The sequence below is a fragment of the Poecilia reticulata genome, chromosome 15, assembly GCF_904066995.2.
Source record: "Poecilia reticulata chromosome 15, P_reticulata-male-v2, whole genome shotgun sequence".
In the NCBI taxonomy this organism is placed as follows: Eukaryota; Metazoa; Chordata; class Actinopteri; order Cyprinodontiformes; family Poeciliidae; genus Poecilia; species Poecilia reticulata.
The window spans coordinates 19184764-19208935 of NC_088844.1; the positions used below are offsets into that span (position 1 = coordinate 19184764).

At 37.2% G+C, this 24172-nt stretch overlaps 1 protein-coding gene across 8 annotated transcripts in view; it reads left to right on the forward strand.

Moving 5' to 3' along the window:
• Nucleotides 1-24172, forward strand: part of adgrb3 (adhesion G protein-coupled receptor B3) — a 124165-nt gene that overhangs the window by 86089 nt on the left and 13904 nt on the right. For all 8 annotated transcript variants that reach the window (XM_081616666.1, XM_081616664.1, XM_008429850.3 and 5 more), the window contains 5 exons: nt 174-217; nt 12856-12982; nt 13993-14096; nt 14267-14369; nt 22859-23009. In XM_081616666.1, the coding sequence (XP_081472792.1) occupies nt 174-217; nt 12856-12982; nt 13993-14096; nt 14267-14369; nt 22859-23009 (529 nt within the window). The remainder of the gene's footprint in view (nt 1-173; nt 218-12855; nt 12983-13992; nt 14097-14266; nt 14370-22858; nt 23010-24172) is intronic.

A 24172-nucleotide genomic window follows, 5' to 3' on the forward strand; every position in this document is an offset into this window, starting at 1 on the left:
GGTAGTGCAAACCATGATCTAATTTATGGTTTCTGTGATCCATTAACTATATTTTTAGAAGACTAACATTTTACAAACACACAAGTATGTGATAATGATGGTGCTGCGATGATGAAAATGATGAGTTATCTTTGGGATTTACTGAGATTTGTTACACCTTTCTTGTATTCCAGGGAACAATGAAGCCGTACTGTGCACTCTGGGACAGCACCATAATGTAAGTGGGCATGCGGTAATCTAATCTATATGAGTGAACATGTCTTAGATACAATGTGATGCAGTGCAATAAATTAAACAGTTATACAGTCAAGCAAAAAATGTTATGTTATGATTGCTGAGACGCCCACCAATTCATGTGGATTTAGTTTATGGGATTTTATTTCTTCAATGTCGCTGGGTCAGTGTTGCTCAGGCACTACAGCTGCAGTGTTCCTCTGCAGCAACTGCCGCCATGATTTCTGAAAGACTTTAACATGAGTCACACTTGAGTCATACGCTCACTCCTGAAAATCATAATTGTAGAGAAATCAGGTTTTGTTTTTAATGGTGCCATATTCTTAAGCAATAAAAAACAACGACTGCAGATGTAGAAAGTGAACAAATTAGCAGCAGGTGTTGATATAGATTAAAAGATTATTGATTGGTATTGATTAAAAGAGTGCTGAAGCATCAGTCCTGCACTGCAGTCCAAATGTATTCAATATCTAGGCAACTATTTCCCAGTGAAGTTTGTCACACTTCAATGCGTTATATTCAGATTTTATATGGCAAACCAACACTAAGCACAGCATAATTGTGAGTGAAAGAAAAATGAAAATAGGCATTTCAAATTATTTACAAATAAAAGCCTAAAAAGTGTGTGGTACATTTGTATACCACTAAAATGAAATCCAGTGAAACCAATGGCTTTCAAAGGCCTGTGTGTAATATAATTTCAGTAGAAATACTGCTGCTCTGTGAAGGCCTCAGGGGTTTCTTACAAAACATTAGTGAGAAGCAGCCTCATGAAGACCAATTCACCCCTCAGACATGCCAAGGAGAAAGTTATTGAGAGCTTTAAAGCAGGCAGAGTGGCCCATGGTAATTCCATTGTAGCAGCAGAGATCCACAGCTCAGCTGGGCGAATCTGTCAACTTGACAACTGTGGAGTCATGCACTTTTCTGTGGCAGGAACACAGAAGCAGAGTTGATTTGGAAGATGGATGGAGGCAAATACAGGTCGACAGAGAACATACAGAAACAAAAATAATGTTATGCAGAGGTGTCCAACGGCAATCCTTGAGGGCCAGAATCCAGCATGATGTTGTTCTCTGCTGGTCCAGCACATCTGGATCAAATGATGGCTCGTTGGCAGGCTTCTGCAGAACATTGACATGCTGAGGAGGTAGTTACCTCTAAGAAGAGAACTAAGACATGAAGGATACCGACTCTTGAGGAATGACTGATGGAATGGATAAGAATCTAAACCATTCCATCAATCATTGGAGCCAACCCAAAGGTTGCAGCCAACTCTATGCTTTGATCTAAATTTTACTTCAAAGCATATTTAGGAGTTAGAACGAGCCACTCAAAGACCAGACCTGACTCCAATTAAGAATCTGTTTATATGTTTATAGATTCGCTCCATGCAGTCTGACTGAGCTTGAGCTATTTTGGGAGGAAAATTGTTTTTTGAGACGTGTCATAAAGACATACCTTAATTTCAGCAAAAGGTAGTTTTACAAAGTACTTACTCAGGATGGCTGAAAGCAAATGCACCCCTCTCCCTTCAGATTACAAATTTGTAGATGATGTTGAAATACACAATTCATTGTTCTTCCACTTATCAAACAGAATACATTAAAGTTAGTGGTTAAAATGTTTGAGGGATACGAATAATCTGACAAGGTGCTATAAATATTGAACGTCGAAACATTTCACACGGCTAACCATAAGCAGTGTGATTCACCCATTTCTCTGCTCATAGATTCTGATCGGTAATTTATATTTCATTGAAAGTATTGTGTGCTACCAAACTTTGTGGTACTTTACCTGTACTTGGCATTGTGGTGATGTTGAAGAGGCTTATGGTTCTTTCTTTGCCTCTTGCTTGGTTTTGTTTCTCTGTTGCCAATGTTCTCCTCATCCTATCTCTTCACGCTACACTAAAGACTAGAAACAGTAAGTGTCTTTGTCCACACAGGGAATCGATAGTAGGACACTAGAGAGCAAGTAAACTCTAGTGGGAGTTGGAGATAGAAGTAAGAAGCTGGGTAGTATGAGTAGTTGGCCTCTCTAGGCAAAGAGAGATAAGGCCATCCTCGAAAGGGCAAACAGCAGAAGAGGTTGATTGAACTGTTGCTAGGAAACCGAGGGTAAATGTTTTTTAGTACAATCACAAAAATAATGTGGGGCAGATGAGGGTGGTAGTTCATATGAATGATGGGTAGGTAAAGAAGACTTGACCTAATAGCATAGCAGCGCTTTGGTATTAGGTATTTGGAAATGGTTTACCAGTTAATGCTGTTTTGGTTTCTCTCGTGTAAGCAAGTCTGCAAGTGTGGTTATTTAATTAAATAATACTTTTTTCCCTCCTCTAAGTCGCACCAAAACATTAGCTCTTATGACAACATTACACACACAGCACAGGAGAGAACTGCTGCGAAGTTCATCTGTTGGCACGTGACAAAGGGAAATTTAGATTTTTTTTTTTCCAGATTGTTGGTTATTACTGCTTCATAACAGCTGTTCATCTTAGATGTACCTTTACAATGACAACCACACCAATTTATGTCTCAAAATGAACTCTGCATCAAATGATTTTGATCATTTCAAAACAAAATCATCTAAAATTCTCTCCAGTTTTCTATGTTTTAACTGGTAAGCTTGCTTCACTAAAATATGCTTCCATTTATTAGGTATAAAACCTCACCCTGTTTGATTCATTCAGGTATTTGACATAAACTGGTGTTCTTCTATTTTCCTTTGAGCATAAAAAATGTGTCATGTATATGCTAATAATGAATTTATTGTCATGGAAAAGTTAAAGATGTTAAATTCATATCAGCTAAATTGGGTCTAGAAAAAAATGTTAATTCATAACCTATGGCAAAACAGTGCAGTCTAGATGGCATATAATGTGAAAATTGTAATTTACTCAATATAGACTTAAACTTGAAAAAAAAGGTTTATGACACAATTGCAAATAATTTGTTTTTTTCATAATTGCCAGTTTTGTGCTTAGATTAAAATGGTTTAAGATGAATTATTTCAAAACATCACTGTGACACATTTTAAGGGAATTGCCAGTCTACTGAAATAAACAATACCAAACCTTAAATTATATTTGTATCAAGTATTAAATATTTTTTCCAAAGATAGAATGTAGTAGAACAAACTGTTTCACATTATTTTTGCAAAATTGTAAACACAGCCATAGACAAAACTGGTTGGTAAACAGTTCATGATGAAAATATATATTTAAACAGCGTTTGATTTCAGCCTGCTGTTCCTCTCTTACAGCCTTTGAGGGCAGCTGGTCTATTTTTGAACTGCAAAGGTACAACTAGGACAACTCTGCTCCATTCTCTTAGTAATTTTCACAAACCATATGCTTTCAGATCAGCATTTTTTCTGATCTGCATTAAGTCATTTTAATCGGAGTGCTGCTGAATGACTCTGTGGGACTGTAATCATCTTCATTTCAAACATTTGGCTCTGCCCATTACCCAATGGCAAGCACTCTCAAGACTCGATGATGGGACAATGTACCATCTGTCGAACACGTTGGTTTAAACCAAATTAGGGTGCTCTTTGGAACTATTGGCAGAGGGAAATTGTGGGAAAAAAATTGAATGGAGGATCACTATGACAATGCCCAGTTTTATTTAAGACTACGAGAACTTAAAAAACTTTTAAAGTTGTTTTAATTAGACTAATTTTGAACCAACAAAGCTGTTATTTTCATGACTAAAAATAGGTTAAAAATTCATATATGTAAAAATAACATTTAAATCAATTGAAAACCACTGTGTAAAAGTGAGTCACAAATTATATTTAATTGTAATTCATAAACATCCATGTTTGTATTCATAACAGAATTATTTTACATTAATACTGTTAATAGAAACAATAGGTGTTCTGTAAAAGAAAGGAAAAAAGTCCTAATAAAATTTATCTTATGCATATTATCTTTGTAAATAGTTTAAAATCTTATGGCACATGCTGAAGTGATTTGATTTCTTTAATCAAACTCTGTGTTGTGTTTTATTGTGATAGTGAGAAAGACAAAGCCCATGGATCAATCTGAGACATCCCCCCACTCTTTTTAATATACTCCTGAAGTCAGCAGCTCTACAGCAAGAACAGTAAACACTTCAAATACACAACCTTTTATTACATTTTAAATGTCAATGTTTTCTGCTCTCAAGCGGATTTAAGAGCACCAGCAGCCCACCTCTGAAGAGATGAAAAACTAAAGAAATTAAAACACCATTTAGATCACTGTAGAAGATATTGATCAGCTCCGTTTTTGCTTTTTTCTAATTTTATAAAAATATAACACCTTCTAAGTGAGTAACTTATACCTAAACTGGATTATACATTATATCGGGATATATCACATTTCATACTGCTGCTGTGGGGATTCATTAATCTCTTAAAACACATAACACCAAGGAACAGTCTTGTTTTTAAATGTTAAATGTTTCACTTCACCTGGTCTTCTTCTGTAGCTGGATGACTGTAGCATCCTCTGAATGCCTGTAATCAGTGCACAAAAAACTCACCTCACTGTGTGATATTTTGACCTTTAGAAATCCTCTCAGATTATTCAGAAGTGTCTAATTTGAAATGTCAAACAGAATAGTTTACAATTTACCCCTGGGACAACTTTTTTTTTTGTTAAATCAACTTCCTCCAACATCTTGCTCTTCTCTTACACATCTGTAATACTTTTTTGATATATTAGTGTGTTTCTTTTGAAGGGAAAGATGATTCAAGTCATTGACATATTAACATTTAAAATAAACATACTTCCAATATGCATAAGGTTAATTAAAAAATAAACTAATAATTAATGTACAACAAGTGTTTATATTAACTATCACATCTGTGAACATTTTCAGTTTTGTATAAATTAGATAATATCTTGTAAATATGAGACACTGTCTCATAATCAGATATTATCTCATAATTATGACTTAGCTGCATCATAATAATGTGATAGAATTTTATTTTTATGAAATAGCCAAGACAATAATGAGAAAGCAAACTCAAAACTGTAAGATAAAAGTAGCTTTTTTTGGTTTTGTTTTTAGCAGCTTGGCAGAAATGAGCTTCCATAATAAATGATAATGTATAGGTTGAAAAACCACACTAAGGACTTCAATCATTTTTGCAAAACCAAGCAAGAAACACAGAAGTGGAGCAAGGAAGAAGTGCATGACAGTCTGGCTGGAAACAAAGAAAACGTCAGGGTATTTATACACTTGGGTAGCTAATGACTAACAGCAGGCAGGTGTTGATAATTAACTGAAGCCAGGTGAACAGAGAGAGCAGAATGAAAGATGGACCATAAACCTGGGAACGCACTAATGATAACACAACAAGACAGAGGATGGAAATGAGTGACTAAAGCAGAAAACCAAGATGAGCCAAACAACATTTGAAACAAAAACCATAGAGTAGAAAGCTTCGTCGTCATGCAAACAATAACAGCAATAATAACGGAAACATGACGACAACTTAGAATGTGTTAAGCAAAACCAAAGTAGATGTGGTAACCTTTTCATACAGCTTTCACTGCTTTCTTCTTGAGGAATCAAATCCTGGTTTTCATTAATATTTAAAAGATGGAAAGCAGCAGGCACAGCTTCAGGTTCCACAAACATCTGGAGAACTTGGATTTGAGCCAAATAGGCAACAACAAGCACCGCCATGCACTGCAGTTCATAAGAACCTAAGCTCTATGTTGCAACATCAGAAGATATAAAAGTCACATTCTTTGTTTGATGAGCTGCAATTCAAATCGCAACCTAATAACGGATTAGAAATATAAAGAAAAAGATTTCTTCTTTAACACTAAATACTAATTATCTATAATCCTGAATGAGCTGTCATTAGAAATAATGTATTTTATCCTAAACACTGATTATTTCTAATAGGGCATGTCATTATCATGGAATGATACGAATATGTAAAAAATACAAATTCATCCGTGTTCACACAAAGGATTAAAACAGCATATAGATTATTGTTGCCTTGCTGCTAGCACACATGCAGCAATGTTTTGTAAATGCATGATTGTAGACAGTTTAAAATACAAATATCATCGTGGAAACACTGAGTTTGCTAATTAATTCACTCTGGGTCTGATTAGGGTATGGGGTTGTGCATTGTGCTGTAATTTGTCCTATATGGCAAAAGAATGTAAGCTTAACAAAACATTGTGGGTGATGTAGACTGTAATTCCAAGCTTTGCTCTCGCAGTGACTAATGATGGACTCTTGGGAACACATTTTGCATTAATTTATACTAGGTGATATTGCTGCATGCGTGTATCAGCACAACATGAATTGGACTAAGTGTGTGTACCCTGTCTTTGGATTTTTTTCATGCAATAGTTCAAAAGCAGCCTGAACACGTTTCTGTGGCATTTCAGAAGCACTGTTTTTTTTATTTTTTTTATTTAATACAATTACATACATTTAGAGAAATGCTTATTTAGATTTTGCATGATGTGCAAACGGTACTACAGACCAGTAGCTGAAATGATTTTACACCTGACAAACTCATCTGAATATTCAGACTCTTATATGTCTACCACATTATTAGAGTTTCCCCTCACTTTGAGTTAATAAAACCTTTCCTGCTACATGGAAATTCACACTCATTTGTCATTCTCTTCATCCAGTTAAAATACTCAGTGTGGCCTAAAGGCTGATATAAATCGCCCATCATCAAGATATCCAAGATGGATGGAATCATTTTACACCACTGGCTCCCCGCCCTCCTCGCCCAATCATCATGTGTCAGTCTTTCAAGAATTTATAAAAACTGCCTGAAGTGTATAGCTCTAGGAACTTGCCAACCCTCCCCCACCGTCACCTTAATGTCTGAATAATGCAATGTGGACATGCAAGGAATTTATAGATGTTATAACATGCTTGAGAATATTCAGTGATGTGATGAGTAGTGCTTATGTGCTGTTGTAGGAGCACATAGAACTGCTGCTTAGTGTGTTATTTCAGAATGTGCTTCTGCATCATCTCGTTAGCTCAATGGCCACGAGCTTTAGTGTTTAACACACAGTGTAAGTGGATTCCATTGACATTTAAAAAAATAAAATCGCTGCAGGACCTCTGTGTTTCTGATGTATGAAAAAGGTTACGAAAATTGAGACAAGCATTTCTTTATTTAAAGGTTTAAATACTAAATCAACCCAAAGCTCTTTCAGCTTTATATGCCAGGTCCATCCTGAATTTGTAAAAAAAAAAAATAATAAATAAAAAAAAAAAGGTAAAATCTTATTGCGAAGGAGCGGAGTGGACAATATGAAGACAGGGATACCAACATGTGTTAGTCAATACAAAGATAAAAAAAAAGAAAACTAATATTCCTTAAAGTTCGAAACAGGGTTTATATTTCTAATGGGGTTAATAATACATTTGAACAATTTTCTAAATAATATGAATTAATCTTTAGCTGATTTTTCAACAGTAAATTAAATCTGGATTGATTAAAGGATAAAGATAAGCAGCACAGGTTTGGAATCTCACATCAACGACATCAAGCATTCACTGTGACTTTGTTTCAAAGCTTCTGCAAAGTCTCAAGATTTATTTCTATGCAGCTCTGCATTAAGTTTTTTCAAAAATCTTGTATTTATAAAGGAAGAGTCCAACCAACCACTCTGCAGTGTCCAGCACATGTTGAGAATTTGTTTTGGGTTTAACTAGAAATTGCTTAGAACTTATTATTTGGGATATTATAATTTAATATAAGAAACTATTTTAGTTGCAGTTGTTTCATAGATTTAGTTGGCATTTCATAGTTAGTTTCTGGTTAGAAAGCGGACTATTTGTGGGCCTTTGGCAAAGCGGACTGCGTATCCCATGATGCTCTGGAACTAGTAGAGTAGGAGCCTGGAGTTAGATGAAGAAGAAGAGTTTGTTCCTCCCTCTGAAAAAGAGCTATGTTAACATGTTAGCTAAGTTCCGACTCGTGTATTAGTACATATGATTCGTTCATTATTTATCTGAACAATCCATCCAACTCCTTTTCGTCATTGAATCAGTCAAATATACAAGAGCACGTACCAAAATGTCTACATATTGTTAACGTCTGAACTCTGTGGTAGTCGATCCATGTGTCGCCTGCTCCCTAAGCCTCTAGAAGAGGACTGGCTGTTTGGTGTTCAGAACCAAACATGGAAAAGCAGCATTCAGCTTCTATGCACCACAAATCTGGAACAAACTTCCAGAAAACTGCAGAATTCCTTTAAATCAAGGCTAAAAATCCACCTTTTTAGAGCTGCTTTTGAACCGTAATAAATGAAATACTGACTAATCATCAATGTGTATTGATGATTTTAATGATAGCACTCATCAGAATGTAACGTTTGTTGCTAGTTTTCTCAAATGCTGACTGTATGGTGTGACCTTAGTATTTTTGTGTTTGTATATGACATAAAGCACTTTGAACTGCCATATTGCTGAAAAGTGCTACACAGATAAACTTGACTGAATGATGGATTGACCTTCTTAAAGAGACAGAAGTCAATTTCAAGATGTCAAATCGTGAAGTTGAATTTCTTCTAAGTTGTAATTGATATATACAACATTTTTAGTTATTTAGCTGTCCTATAAAAATGACAACAGGTGGCAGGGAAATACATTGTGTCCGTAATAAAGGTTGTGTTTGCAACAGGTCAAAACGTTGCTCTACATCTCTCATCTTCCAAGAATAGCTAAAATTATTAAGAATGACTGAGTTCCTTTACAGATTCCAAGTCAAGTAGGTTTTGGAATATGGCTGTAGATGCATCACTGAGTACATGCATAACAATGCAGTCAGCAAAGGGTTTATCATGAATGTCATGTCATCAGTTTCACTTTAGTTAACATCAACAGTGACACTTTCCCCTGGGGGCGTTTTACATTCTGGAGGCCACTGAGGCCTCATAAGGTCATGCAACATGTCAAAAGTAGCCTGCAGAAAGTCCCCACTCAGCTCCTGCTCGCCTTTCAGATTCTTCTGTGCAATGCACAAAGAGTAAGCCATTATCTAGCAAGTCAAAGTTAGAGAGACTCTTCACCAGGGGAGATAAGAACACATTCAAAAGTCAAAGACAAAGAGGTATCAAATATGTCACTTTTTCATTCAGTGTTGGGGACAGAGTTTGCATATAAATGTTAAGATTTCAAGCCCGCTACTGCAAACTGTGATCAAGCTCTTTATTAAAAAATAAAAAGCATATTGGTCCAAATGTGCATCTTCTTTCTCTGTGTGCATATATATTTTTTTAACCAAACAAAAGAAGGTTTTTGTTTTCATTCTGTCTTACTTTGCAAGAGACCTTCCTCAAGGAATACAATTTTGAAAAACTTGTTTAAGTTTAACTTGTCACCACCAACCATCAGCAACCTGTTGATGTTTGAAGGGTATGCACACAGAGGCTTTTGCTTTCTGTCATGTATTTTTTACTTGTATTTCTCATAACTTCACTACACCCACCGATGCCTCCTTGCTCCAGCAGGCGGAAAAAATTAAACCTATTTTTGATCAAAATGTTTTGATCTGTGATTCCTAAATAGTCACAGATATTGCTGTATCTCTGTGACATTCTCCACGAGAAGCCATGGAGAAAGTAATTTAAACAGTTTAGATTACCCAAATCATCCATCTTTGAAATTCTTATAACTTTTATTTTATGGATTATAGCTCTTGATTCCTCCTCTGTGAAATTATTTCTCCACTTTGTCAGGAAAGATGAGCTTCATAAATTAACTTTATTATGCATGGATAATAAAGTGCATTTTATATAAGGCGTTTACTGAATTTAGTGTATTTAATTTACTTACTGCTTACAGCCATTCTGTCTTATGTCTGATTAGACAAATGCCCTCCTAAAATTTCTTTACGAGTCTGTCAAATGGACGAATACCAACTAAAATGCATTAACTTGCTAGTTGCATCCAATATGGGTTATAATGTGTTTCAGTTGGTAACACAGTGCAGCAGGTTAGTAAAGCAGAATGAGAACAAGAGTGAACTGTGATGTGGACGCATTTAAGGCTTTGAACCACTAGCAGTGGTTTGAAGTTTGCAACTGGCTCCAAGGTTCCTTCCAGGAATAATAAATATTTCTGCCATATTGATCAAATGACAAAGCGGGACTGCCTTGCACCGCACTGCTCTCACAAATCAACATGCAGAATGTTCTCTGTTGTAGTAAATCAGCCGCATGCTTCTTGTTTTGCCTTTTTGTCATGAAAAGGGTTGATGCAGAGGAGAGCAGAGAGACAGACAGATGTTTTACAGGACATACAGGGTAATGGCCATATCTATGAAGTAGCTGGCTGCCTCCCACCACCCCCTCCGGCCAAGGCAATTTAATATGCATAATATATTTCTCCAAGAACTTAAGTAAGAATAGGAAGAATAGGGCAAGATGTATAGCTGTAGTACTATTTGCTTGTTTATTTATGAACTTATTTATGTACTTTTGTTTTTCATCCTTCATAGAACACTGTTTTCAATGTGTCTCATTAACTCCTGGCACAAATGACACTGAGATCAGATGTTTAGGTTAAAAATTGGACATAGTAATGTTTAAACTGGCTTTACTACGGCATTAGGGAAGCTTAAATTGGAGTCTATTGAAATAGAGGTCTTCAACTCAGCTGCCTTGTTGGGTCTAGTGTCTGTCATCTTACTCTTGACAACACGTCACAGATTCTCTGCGTAGTTTAGTGGCCAATCATTCTCAGTGATGCCATGGTCATTACAGCACGAAAAACAGGACATTAACAGGAAAAGTAAGAAAAGAAGAGCCTTGCACCTTCTCTACACAGCCAAAGTAAAATCCTTTACTCTCGACGTAATGACTTTGGCCGCAGTTCTGCAGTTCTCCTTGTTTGCCTTTTTCCTTCCACACAACTTTGAATTCATTCTTTTGGCTACAGTATTCTTCAGCAATAAATCTTTAGAGCTTACACTTTATTAGTGGGTTATTTAAGACGAACGTCTTCTGCAGTACATTAAGCAGTTCTCACCAGAGGAATTTAAGGTCTTCAGTAGCCTTAGTTTCAGAATTTCTATTCAATTTCAGTTTGGTTTGCATAGTGTCGTTTCTGCACAAATGCTCTCAGAGGCACTCTACAAGAAAGTCAATTCAATCAATTCAGTCACACATAGGTTTCAATCGATGCTATCAAACAGTACATTAAGTTCAGTTTATTATTCCATTATTATTTATTATTGGCTTAAAAGGTTTCTGTATAAGGAATCCTAGCAGATTGCGTCGAGTCATTGTCGTGCGGCATCCACTCCTCCTGGATCAGCACGTAGCGACAGTAAAAAACCACTTGCCTTGTGTGGTTGACTTTACAACAATCCCTCATACCGCGCAGGGCTGTAACTACACTGGAGAGAGAGAACAAAAATCCCCTGTAACAGGAAGAGATAGACACTTAGTGTATATATTAGTCTGAATTCATGTAATATTGTTTCCGTTAATAAATCAGCAAACTAAAATAAATGGTGTTTTGCATGTATTGAAATGCGACTTTAAAACATATTTAGTTTTGTTATGGTTTGGGGTTCGCCTTCTGGACCCCTGACAACAGGTGTCTGTGATCAGGTTGGAGCAGTACCTGTTCGCGCTCACTCGCTTCCTGCCTTTCTGTCAACAAGTTAGGTTTTCTCATAGGTTTTTTCTACTTCAAGTCTCAAAATCACTCAAATCAAGTCGCTCCTTTCATTTCTCTTTCCAGCGCTGTGAAGTGGGGACTGGCCGCAACCACTTGCGCCGTCTCTGCGGGGTGGTCCGACATTTGCTGTGGTTTATTTATCTGGGGATTTTTTTTTTTTTTTTTTTTACAACTTCTGTGTGGAATAGCTGTCATGAGCGCTTCTATATTCCCCTTGCTCTCAACCGGTAAATGAAAACAGAATAAGCAGATGGTGTGAGAATTTATATTTTTTGTATCGTACCGATCTCCCGCCTCCCCCCTTCTCTTACTCTGGCGGTGTGGAACAGAGTATCAATCTGATGCTGTCCATCGTTTCCAGGGTGAAACCCCCCCCTAAGGAAGCATTCAAAAGCTGCTAATTAAAACAGTTGAGGGAAGAAGAAGAAGAAAAAAGCGATAGGAAAATAGAGGGGTTAAATCAGCCGTTTGGATTAAAGAAAAAAAAAATCTACAAGAAGGAAAATCCAAGGTAATTGTAAATGTTTTCATCTTGAGTGCTATGCGGGGTTGACGGTGTTTCGATACCAGGAGGCCGGCTGGTATTTATGCGCGTATAGCGAATCAATCAGCACCGGTCTGCTTAGACAGCTCCGCGCTTCCTCCCTCCCTCCTCCTCCGTATCTCTGCCTCTCTCTATCCGCTCCAGCTGAAACGTTGCTTGGAGCCGCACAACGAGCCGTGTCTTGTCTGCTCGCCTCTCTCTTTTTTTTTTTTCCTTTTTCCCTTATCCCTCTCTATCTCTGCGGATCTACTCCTGTTTCATCTTGCCTTTTGAAAAACCTGACGCTAGATACCAATGAGTCCTGTGAAGTAGTCGTGTCGCCACCGCTGGAAAAAAAAAAAAAAAAGGGAAAAGAAAAGAAAGAAGAAATCTTTAACTGCCTTTGCCTCCTCCTTGCAGGAACGATTCTTGGGGAGCCTGGTCCGCGAAAGGATGCAAAACGGTGCTCACAGATGCATCCCATACAAAATGCTCGTGTGATCGTGTATCTACCTTCGCCATTTTGGCTCAGCAACCGAGAGGAATAGTGAGTAGCGTATTGATTTGTTATTCAGTGTGGGTTTGATGGGCTAATGTAAAGGTGAAACCCTGCGTGTTTGTGCGTGCGTGTGTGCGTGCGTGTGTTGGAGAGAGAAAGAGAGAGAGAGACAGAGAGAGAGAGAGAGAGAGAGAGAGAGAGAGAGAGAGAGATGGTGAGAAGCGAAAATTGAATCTTTGGCGTGCTAATCCCCTTAAATAGTAATTGAGCTGTGCAGGGCGCGTGTGTGGGGATATTTTTCTAATTTCTGCTCAGATTTGCATGGTCTACTGTAGGAACATGGATGTGAGAGAGGGTGTTTACATGCTAGTACATGTGTGGCATGTTCGTATATTTCCATCAATCAAATTTCTTTAGGGATAAGTAAAACAAAAGTGTAGCGTTACTAAGCTTTTTCCATCGTCAGTGGAAGCAGAAACCTGTAATTTCAAGATAAGGTAACTAGCACTGATGACATGGAACAGTTAATATAAGATCTGACTCTGTTACTGCAAAGACAAAATATGTTACATACCTTGACTGCAGGCCTGAAACATTTACAGACAAATAGCAAATAACCAGCACTTGTGCTCCCTCCAAGGAGATATATGTTGATATATGTATGAATGTATGTGTCTATGTGTTGTTATACATTTGTCTGTTTGGGTTCCAGTTCCCTAAATTTGAGATGCAGACTTGCAGAATTAAACAATAACACTGTTTTTCAACTCATTGGGTTTTTATTGTTTTTTTTTTGTTTGTTTGTTTTGTTGTTTTTTTTTTTTTTATTTAACATCTATCTACTATGAAATAGAAACCCTTTTTTTGTGCTATGCATCCAAAGCCCACGCATACACCTCAAACCTCCCAGCTAATTAAGGGGCCCTCTGTGGATTGGGTTTCAGATTGGTGCTTGTTTTGATTGCTTCTCTACTTCAGGCGATAATAAAGATTTACTGTCCTGCATGAACCACGCATACAGCCTCTCACCAACTGGTTTGTCTCTGTCTTCTCAACAGACTATGGAGTACTCAGGGGTCCCATCTGTGACACTGATAGTTGGCTGTGGTTTGTCTTGCCTCGCCTTGATCACACTGGCAGTCATCTACGCCATCTTATGGAGGTAAATGAATCACTCCAAAGACATATGCTTTAGCCATATCATGCATTTGAGTTCTTGTGACATATTTGATGTGGTATCACTGCATTTCATGTTCTATGAGTAAAACATACAGTTGAAAAGTGCTCAAGAATAGCTGTTTTTTTTTTCTCTCTTGTATTTTTTTCTTTTAGATATATTCGATCAGAACGATCCATTATCCTGCTGAATTTCTGCCTATCTATAGTCTGCTCGAACATACTAATCCTTGTTGGACAAACACAAACCCACAATGTGGTAAGTCTCACATACAGATACAGCAGGGACAGTTTGGGAAGTGTTTACAGACATGTTTTGCTGTGAATCTCTGCTTTTACAGCCGTGGTTAACAAAAGTGCACACTTCATCAATTGTATGGTTATAAAGTATATCGGAGGTGTTGCCAATCTTTTCAATTCTAAAAGCCATTTTTGCCTTTGCAACTATAACATTTGGCTAAAACAAACAAACAAAAAAACAAAAAGACCGAATCCTTTGAGAAATACAATGTATTTTTCTTCTAGATTTTAGCAAAGAAAAGTAAACCATTTATCTTTTAAATGGAACTATCTTGCTTTTTTAGACGTATGCTACTATTGTAAATTCTTCTCATATTTATATGAAATAAAATAAAATATTTAACCAACTTAATAATATAAATGAATAGCTTGGAGGTGGATACTATAAAGTGACTGAAAAAGAAATATTGTGGTATTGATCTTTTTCTAAAGAGATTGCATAAAACCAACCCGAAAAACTGTCAAACCCACTTTTTCTCCATTGCCTTTATGATTGAAAACATTGTTCCTTTCAATACAGTTTTTGCTGTAGATTCATAGCAGAGGTCCTAAAGAGCAACATGTGGCTCTGGAGCTGAATGATGAGAACGTGTGGGATTAACCAGCCTTCTTCATGCTCTGAAATGATTTAAATCTAAACTCAAGTGGACAAAACCATGCATCACAGATTCTGACATGGCATTATTTATTTCCAAAGGCAAATAAAGACGTAAAAAAAACAAATCAAGTACATCACTAACACTTGATGGTTATAAAACTATTTTCTTTTACCATGTATTAAAGCTTCCTTCTTGGTACTTAGCAGTTCTCTGTCACTTTGAAGGTGTCAGATTCATTCACCTTTTTTATTCAATAGCTGCTTTTGAATGTGCTTTGTCAGATTAGGAGAAAAAAGATTTTTAGAAAATTGCTTTTTGTTCATGCAAGTATTTTCCTATAATGACAACAAAAATGGAAGTGTTCTAAAGCCTTGACAAGACTGTAATTGGCTTAAAACTATTTCCCTCTGGTAAACTTTATTAGTCCAATCTGTTATTGAAAGAGGTGATTTAAAGGAAATTAAAACTGAGAACCCGTAAAGAAGAGTACAATTATGGACATTAGGGACTGTTGAATGACTCTGAATCTGGTTTTATTGCAATCAGGCCTTGCACACACCAGGATTCACATTTCAGGATCAGTCTAAAACTATTTAAATGAGCAGATAGAGGTTCCGCAGCATATGTTTTATAGGCAGTACAGAAAGAGAACCATGCCATCAGGCATACCAGTAACTACAGCTTAAACCACCATAGGTTTTAGATAGAAAACTGTAAGTGGAAGGTTCTTCCACTTACAGTGGAATATCTCACTTTCTTTCTCTATTGTTGTAACCAGCCAGTAAACAAGTGGCTGATGTAAAAGATTGCTTGGGGAGAAAAAATTAGTTTGAATTCACAAACTGCCCACACAGATGCCCTTCTCAGTCATCTGGCAGCTCTACAGAAAGATGCATTGTCCAACTACTGGCATTTTATTGTATAACAGTTTTCTCAGTGTCTTTGTACCTTTTGCAAAAGGCCTTTTTTAAATTCTGAAACTTATCATTTTCCACTTTCTCTGCATGGTTCAAGGGTCTATTAGTCTGCTGCTTCATTAGCATGGTAAACTTTTCATCACTTGGATTTTGCTACAGTGCAGTCAGTTTAGATTTTAAACACCTTACACATGTTTTAATTAGAGCTTAAAATGTCACATAGTTACATGTATTCTTACTAAGGATGCAGTGCAATTTTACTTGTATTACAGTGATTGTTTCAGTTGTGATTAAAACACATTTTCCTCCATACTCTTCTCCTTTTCCATCATCACGATGACTATACAACTCTCAGGGAGCTTTAACTTGTCAGTCACAACAATCTGCATCAGTGCAGATCATAAATGCATTGCACTTAAATGATGGTCGCTTTCCCTGCTGCAGTCCAACTTCAATATGGGAAAGATTGAAAATGTAATGGTTAGGATTTGATATATTATGTGACTCCTTTGGATCCAGATGTGTTTGTTAAATCCATGTGCCCAGGCACCACTTAATATAAACCATAATCCTTATTGGTTGATAAATAGATGATTTGAAATAAGAAGTTAACATAAAAATCCCACGATTAATCAAACTTGTTTATTTTCTTGGAACGCTGCGCATTAAATGTGACACAGTTCACATAAGCAGTTACTTGAAACAAAACTGACTCATTTCATGCCAATCATTTTAATGTCAGAAAATATCAGAAACTGCATGAGCTCATCTGCTTGTTTACTGGCCCTTGCATAGCTGACAAACAGTAGTAGCTTATTCCATGAATGTACAATGCCTCAGGACATTTTTTATAAAGCTGAACTGATTTGAAGCCTTGTCAGGTTTAATCAGGCCTCCATTCATCCACCTTTTGTTGATTATAAGAAACATTGCTTAACATGGAACACTCACTCTGCAGGCCTCTAACAGGATGTCTGTCTATAAAATCGAAGAGATGACACACTTTTCAGAAAATGCACTATCCTACTTAAGATGTCATTTTGAAGTGGTTTAGACAGACTCTGTAAGGAACTTTGACACTTTGATTCAATTCAAGTGATTTGTAATGGGCCAACCTTCAATATTTTTGCATTAGCAATAAGTAAAATAACAATGAAAGATCAAAGAGATAAGTGATTGTCTTTGCAAAAAAGGATTTGTGTTCATGTTTTCTTGAAAAAAAGCTTAAACTCAATTAGTTTTAAAGTCTGGAAAGAGTGTGAAAACGGCATTTTAAAAAAAAGTCTTACTACATATTTATGGTTCTTTTGGAACCTTAACAATCTTTTCTTCCTATATTGTTTTGCATTTATTTCCATCCTTGTTGAAGTCAATCATCCGCATAGCATTATACTGTCACTACCACGTTGCACCTTGAGGATGTCATGTTCCGGATGTGAACAAATACAAACGAATTTCCTAGTTTTCATCTTATGTACATTTTTTGTGGCAGTGTTTCCTTTAGCTGACTTGTGAAATGTTGAATTCTAATGGTTGCTAGAAGCCAAACGATCCAGTTAAAGTTGAAAAAGAGCACAATATGGTAGATGCATCCAGTCACATTTGTGCTGTTGGAAAAGAACAACTTCCAGGGCATCGGCATTATCAGCATTTCCACCTTTGCTCCCAGTTGAAAATCTGCGGGGAAAAAATATTTGAAAAATATTTCATCTGTTTGATCAGATGTACAGTCGAGCCCCATGTTTGAGTGGTGGGCCAGCAAGAGGAGAAAACACAGTCCCTGTGTGGGTTTAATTGCCACGGTGCCTGACACTGCCTCACTTGTTTTTCCTCCATCTCCTGTAAGAAGTGCATATAATTGGCTCCTCTGTTTGTGGATTCAGAGTTGCTCGTCATCTAATAGAAATCATCTCTTCTCTGTGGAGGTGTCCACTGGGAGCAGGAAGTCAGTGAGTCACCTGTGTGTGCGTCTCTACGCTGTTCTGCTGTCTGCCGTCCCTCTTCATCTGGCTTTATGGAAGGGAAGGAAGCAGAAAGTAGCAGATTTAACAAGCCGGCAGCATTAGGATGATTGCATAAAACTGAATACGCCTGTTGTGTATGGGCATATACACAACAGGCATCGGAAGTCCAGTGAGAACAAGATAAGAGAAGCTTATCTTCATAAACTGACGCATTGAGAAGTTCTTACTTTGCTTGAATGTGGCAAATTATGATTTAGTCCAAATATCTTATTAAAGATTTGAGTTGCCAAACTAAAGGTTTCATCAGCTTTTTAAAAATGTTGAACAGATATGTTTATAAGGATATAATCCTGCATTATCTGATGACTGCGGGCAAGATGGTAAAATGCATTATATTTACAGTGTTTTACATAAGATTTAAAAAAAGCAAATAATCATCTTTTCTTACCTTAACCATAATAAATAATAATCTATGTACTGTATACTTGTTTTTTTTCTGTTTTGCTTAAGGTTAAGAGTATTTCCGTAATTCCATAAATTTTAGTCAGCTCAAATTGCTCTGTAATAGTTACATAACAGAAATCTTCTGGCCATACTTAAAGTAATTAAATCTATTTAGGACTTATGAGTGTCACACATTTACTAATGAAGAGGTTGATTCATGATCAGCAGAAGTAGTAATGCTAAATAATATTGTTTTAAAAATAATTGTGCGCATTGTTTACACTTTTCCACCAGCGCTACCCTTTTGTTAGCTGCTCTTGAAAAAGTTGACCACCCAAACAGCTATTCTTTAAAGCACCAAGGGAGGGTGCTTCAGCCAAAATAGCAACCAGCCTCTTCCACCTACACTGAGTCAGAGCAAATTGGAATTGGAATTAGAAAGTCACATGAGTTTTTTTTTTTTTTCATAGTTATAAAGCATTTTAAATAAAGTGTCTGCCAGACTTCCCACAGGTGTGTTTAAAAATGCCATGCCTTGATGCCATGCATTTTAAATATCCTGCTTTTGACAAACTGTTAAGTTTGACTCTTTTACCAGTGATATATAAGTCCTCAAGTGCATATTTCAAGCAATGAGTGGTTAAACATTTTGAAATAGGTTGTATTCATATTCAGAAAGTGTATGAATACATCATTATTCATAAAAAATGTAACCTTTATGATTCTTTGTAGTAGGCCAACACACTGTAGCAAGTAACGAAAATGAAAATGTGAGATGGAATGAAAATGACACGACTTTCAAAAGTTTTACAAATAGAACTCTTATAAAACGTGGCTCAGAAATGTATACAGATTCTATTTTGTAGATGTGCATTTCATTGCAGCTGTCATTATTTGGAAATATACCTCAGTCAGTAGTGTCCATCAAAAGACCAAACGTCCAGGGTTATTGTGGTACTCTTGGGTCCTTCTCCGGTTAATCATCTCCCTGGTGGGGTTTTCAGTTAAGTTGGTCCGCAATGTCTTCTCAGCTGTACTCTTTCCATTGTTGGATGAGATTTGGATAATTATTCAAGATTTCAAGATGTCTTGACTAGTACACACTAATATCTGTGTTAGCAAACCTAAACTGTAGAAACAATTCTCCTTTGGAAGTACAGTTGGCATACATTGAGTGCTTTCAACTAGCAGTATCCAACAATATGATTTCAATTAACTACACATTTTACATTTGTGTGTCATAGGAACACAGCCTTCTCTTTGTCCATATTTACTACTATAATCCATCACTGCTGTTGTTGTTTTGTTTTTGTTTTCGATCGCTTTACAATATAGTTTCAGTTCTTAATATCTGGGAGAGAATAAAAACTGAAAGGTCTTAGCTGAACCTTTGGAGTTTATTGAAGCCACAGAAAAGAAATTCTTCACATTTTCTCCCCTCATCTAAAACTGGCTTTACCGAGCTGGCCTGAAGACACCCCGTCACTGCCTCCCCTCACCTCTGTGTCTATCAGCCCTGCCACGTTTTAATATGGGCTCTTCCTCTGTGCCTTTGTTTCCATGGATACCGACACAGTGTGCTCAACATCTTCCAGCATTTGCCTTTCAAAAGGGCAAAGTGAACTATCGGTTTATATCTCTTTATTGGTATGACTGTCTGTTCCAAATCTGTGCTACCACAATGTGGCCATGTTGTATCTTTCTCTCCCTTCTAAAAAAAAAAAAAACTGTTTTATTGTTCTCGAATAATGAGGCTGGATAGCATAGGCATCCAAGTGAACCGTGAAACATAACAGTTGCAAATGACCTGTTTCCAAGTAACAAGGCAGGCTCTATTTTCAGCACCATGGACAGCACATGAGCAGCAGCCACATCAGAGCTAGCTTTAGGGGAAAGTCTGAGAGGCAGAATGGCGACCAAACTAACATGGTTTTACTTTTGTTTGATAACCTTAAAATCAGAACATAAATTTGGCATCACACTGAGCCAGGTCCATCCTGAACATGATTGATGTTTGCTTAACATTCCTCACTGCAGTTAAAGGCTATTTGCTACTTCTAGCTTATTAAACAATATGTAATATCTATAGTTAGGAATTTTGTTATGCAAAAGCATGATGAAATCTGTTGCTTTAAAATATTTATAAAACAGGAAAAAAACTCTTGTATTTGCCTAAGAATGTACATGTCCTTAAATATTTGATAATATTTTAGAGACATTATTAAGGTCTGTGTTGATATTTATACCATTATGATTTAGAGTAATTTGTAAATTCACATAGACAAAATGTAATTTTGCAAGTTGTCTTTCATACCTCTTATAATGGTTAATTTTATTATATCTAATTTTGTAATATAACCACAAACTTAATGTATTTGGGGGGATTTTATTTGATTAACCAACACGAAATAGTGCATAACTGTACAATTAAAGATAAACGACTTTTATTCCCCATCAAAAACTTACAGTCAATTGAAAGCAGTTGTTATATTTTGGGGTTATCAAAGTAATAAAGAGGACTTCAAACAGATGGGTGCCACACTTTTTAGATTCTCTTTTTATAAAGCATTGTGAAAATGATTTGTAAACTTTTCCTTACACTTTTATTCCACAGTTATTCACTTACCATAGGTAGAAGTAAAATCAAGACGTTTGGATAGTTTTAAAATTCACAGCACAGCCGAGTTCTGGTATTCTGTAAGATTTAAGTTGAAGTCTTCAAAGTTAATACATGCATCTATTTAAGTGTTTGTCTATATTAATACCAATGTGCAGGTTAGTAATATCTCTTGAGAATATCGTTCCCAGGAATGAACTAACTCTGGATTATTGACTTGTGTGAACCCTTTGATCACTGCAGGGGATTCATGGATTTAGGATGGCTTCCGCCTTAGGAATGTAAACTTTATGGTAGATCTCACATTATGGTGTGGACCGTCTGGAATGTGAATGTGCTTCTTAGCTCCCTTTGTAAAGTAATGGGATTCCAACCTGTTATACTCAAAAAAGTATAATACACACAATTTCTAAAATACTCACTTACAATCCTGTGGAGCAAAGATGGAAAAATGATGCAATGTTGTCAAGCCTCGAAATACCACACATGCACTCTGTTTCTTTTTAAGCAGTGTTGTAGCTCCCCCATCCCCCCTCCCCACCCCCCTCTCCTCCTGTCTGTGTAAAACACTTGACCTTGGCTCACATGCCTCCAGGTGGGATCCCCAGCATACTAATGAGGGTTAGTGCAGAGGAATGCTACGCCATCGCTTTCTGTGTCAGCTTGTCTGGCTGGGACTTGAGCTGAACTACCTTCAGCACCTCTGGTGTTTGCAGTTCAAACCGATGCCATGTTTCATTCTTTGCACAAAATGTTTCAACCTAGGTAGAAAAAAAAATAATACGAAAGTAATTCACTGTTTTAATGTATAAATGTAGTCTCTAGTAGGTTGTAAGTTTGTTTCAATTGTAGCTCAAGTGCACAGGAAGACAAAGAGCAAAATTTCCAATATGTCATTGTTTTATAAACAAAAATGAAGACAAACTGGAAATGTTTGTGGAAAAGAGAGAGAGTCCTAAAACCTACAGATATTTACAAAATGCATAAATCATTTCTAAATAAACAGCTGAGTCTGAGTTCATAATCCAGGTCGTTTGAAATCCAGTTTGAGGTTTCCACAGCCAGTGATGATTTGGGGAACCATGTCAATTACTGGTGTTGGTCCTTTGTGCTCTCTCAAGTCCAACGTCAGGCCAGCTGTCCACCAGTAAATCCGAGAGCGCTTCATGCCTTCACCAGCAAGCATCATGACATGCTTGCTGGTGATGCTGACTTCATTTTCCAGCAGGTTTTGGCACCTGCTGACACTGCCAACAGTACCCACACCTGCTTTAATGGCCATGGGTATATGTGTGCTTGCCTGACCATCAAACTCTCTAACCTAAACCCCCGACTGGAAAATGTTGAGTATTGTTCAGAATAACATGAGAGACAGCAGACCAAATAATACAGAGAAGCTGAAAACTGCTGATAAACCAAGTTGGGCTTCCTTAACACATGCTGGCCACCTATATGCAATGCAGCACAAATGCACTAATTCATGCAAAAGGAGCCCCAGCCAAGCATTTAGTCTATTTGCTGTAAACTACGTGGTTATTCGTTGAGTAACTTCTTTTTTTTGGCGTTTTGTTTTTTCCTTGCATCCATGTGACCATAGAATTTTCCGAAAAACTGAATTCTGGGTTTTAATTAGCTGCGAGCCATAATCAACATCTACTACATGACTGCACATGCTCATCGAAGGGCACTTCCAAGAAATGAAGGAACATTAATGTAACTGCTGTGTATCTGCAGGGAGTGTCTTGGTTTACAGGAATATTTACAAATCTGAGAGCTACCAACTATTTTGTGTTCTTAGCGGCATTAGAGCTGCATATAAGTGTGCACAGTGGATTAAAGGTGACCCACACTCATTAAAAGAAATCTCCGTGACGCTTGTTTTTTCTTTTTTTTTCTTCCATCAACAGGGTGTGTGCATCATGACAACTGCCTTCCTGCACTTCTTCTTCCTCGCCTCCTTCTGCTGGGTCCTTACGGAAGCCTGGCAGTCCTACATGGCGGTGACAGGGAAGGTTCGCACCAGGCTCATCCGGAAGCGTTTCCTGTGTCTTGGCTGGGGTGAGTGAGAGGCTCACTTCACCGAACTCCTCACGTCACTTCTTATAGCTGCTGTTTTCTTGTAGCAGCAGCAGCAGCTTTCGGCGAGGTGTCTTTCCACAGCAAACTGTGCGTCTTTTCAGAGTGCTGCTCTCGTCGTCTCTGTAGGGCGGCTGGATCTTCATTCTGTCAGGCTCTTTGTTGTGATTCCTTTGTGCTTCAGTCAAGCTCTCAGAGGACTGGATAAATAGACCGGCCTTGAGCAGAGAGTGGATGTGTATGTGAGAAGGGATCGGGGTGGGGGAGTGTTGGTGCAGCTCTCCTGTACTGTAGCAGGTTGCAATGACCTTATGTCTGATAGAGAGGGTGGGAGCCTGGCATTTACAGTACACTGCAGCAGAATATGGTTTGGGGTTTAAACATCTAAAATTTTGAGGAAAATAAATACATACTTAAGCAGTATTAAGTATAAGAAAGTTTAAATTCTGTTTTTTATGGAGTCTCATAGTCAATTTTGTTTTATATTCTGTGAAAGAAATGCAGTTGGTTGTAATCAAACAGCATAACATAATCTGCACATAGCAGATTCTAAAAAAAAAAAAAACACTGTGCAAAATATTAGCACATAAGCACATCTGGTAATAAACCCTGACAGGCAAATTATCTGTATCAAAATGCAAAGATTTCTCCTTCATGTGATAAATGTCAGTCTGAATCCCCTGTCCAAATAGCTCCTTATTTCAGACTACAGGAGAAATCTTTACTTAAAAAAAAAAAAAAAAATCAATCTGATTATGAAAGAGCCCACTCTCATTCTTCTTGTTACCTAGCAACAAACAAGGCTCTCTTAGTCATTGCAGTGCCACTGCTTGCTGCAAAACATGGACAAAGGCTGTTTTACTATCACTCGGGCTGCTTACAAAAAGCATAAGCAGGCATTTTGGTGAAAGACAAACCACAGGCAAGTAACATTTAAGAAAAGATGCATGAAAATTATATGAAAAAAAACAAAAAAAAAACAAACAAAGGCATGCCTGCACAAAACCTGGAAAAACATTCAGCGATTCTGACATGTAACCAAACAGGAGACGCTGACATGATCAGAGATCATCCGTGAAGCAACATGCGGCCCAAAGAATACCGTTCGTGTCTTAATTCAGCTCGCCTCAGTACAGCACCCACAC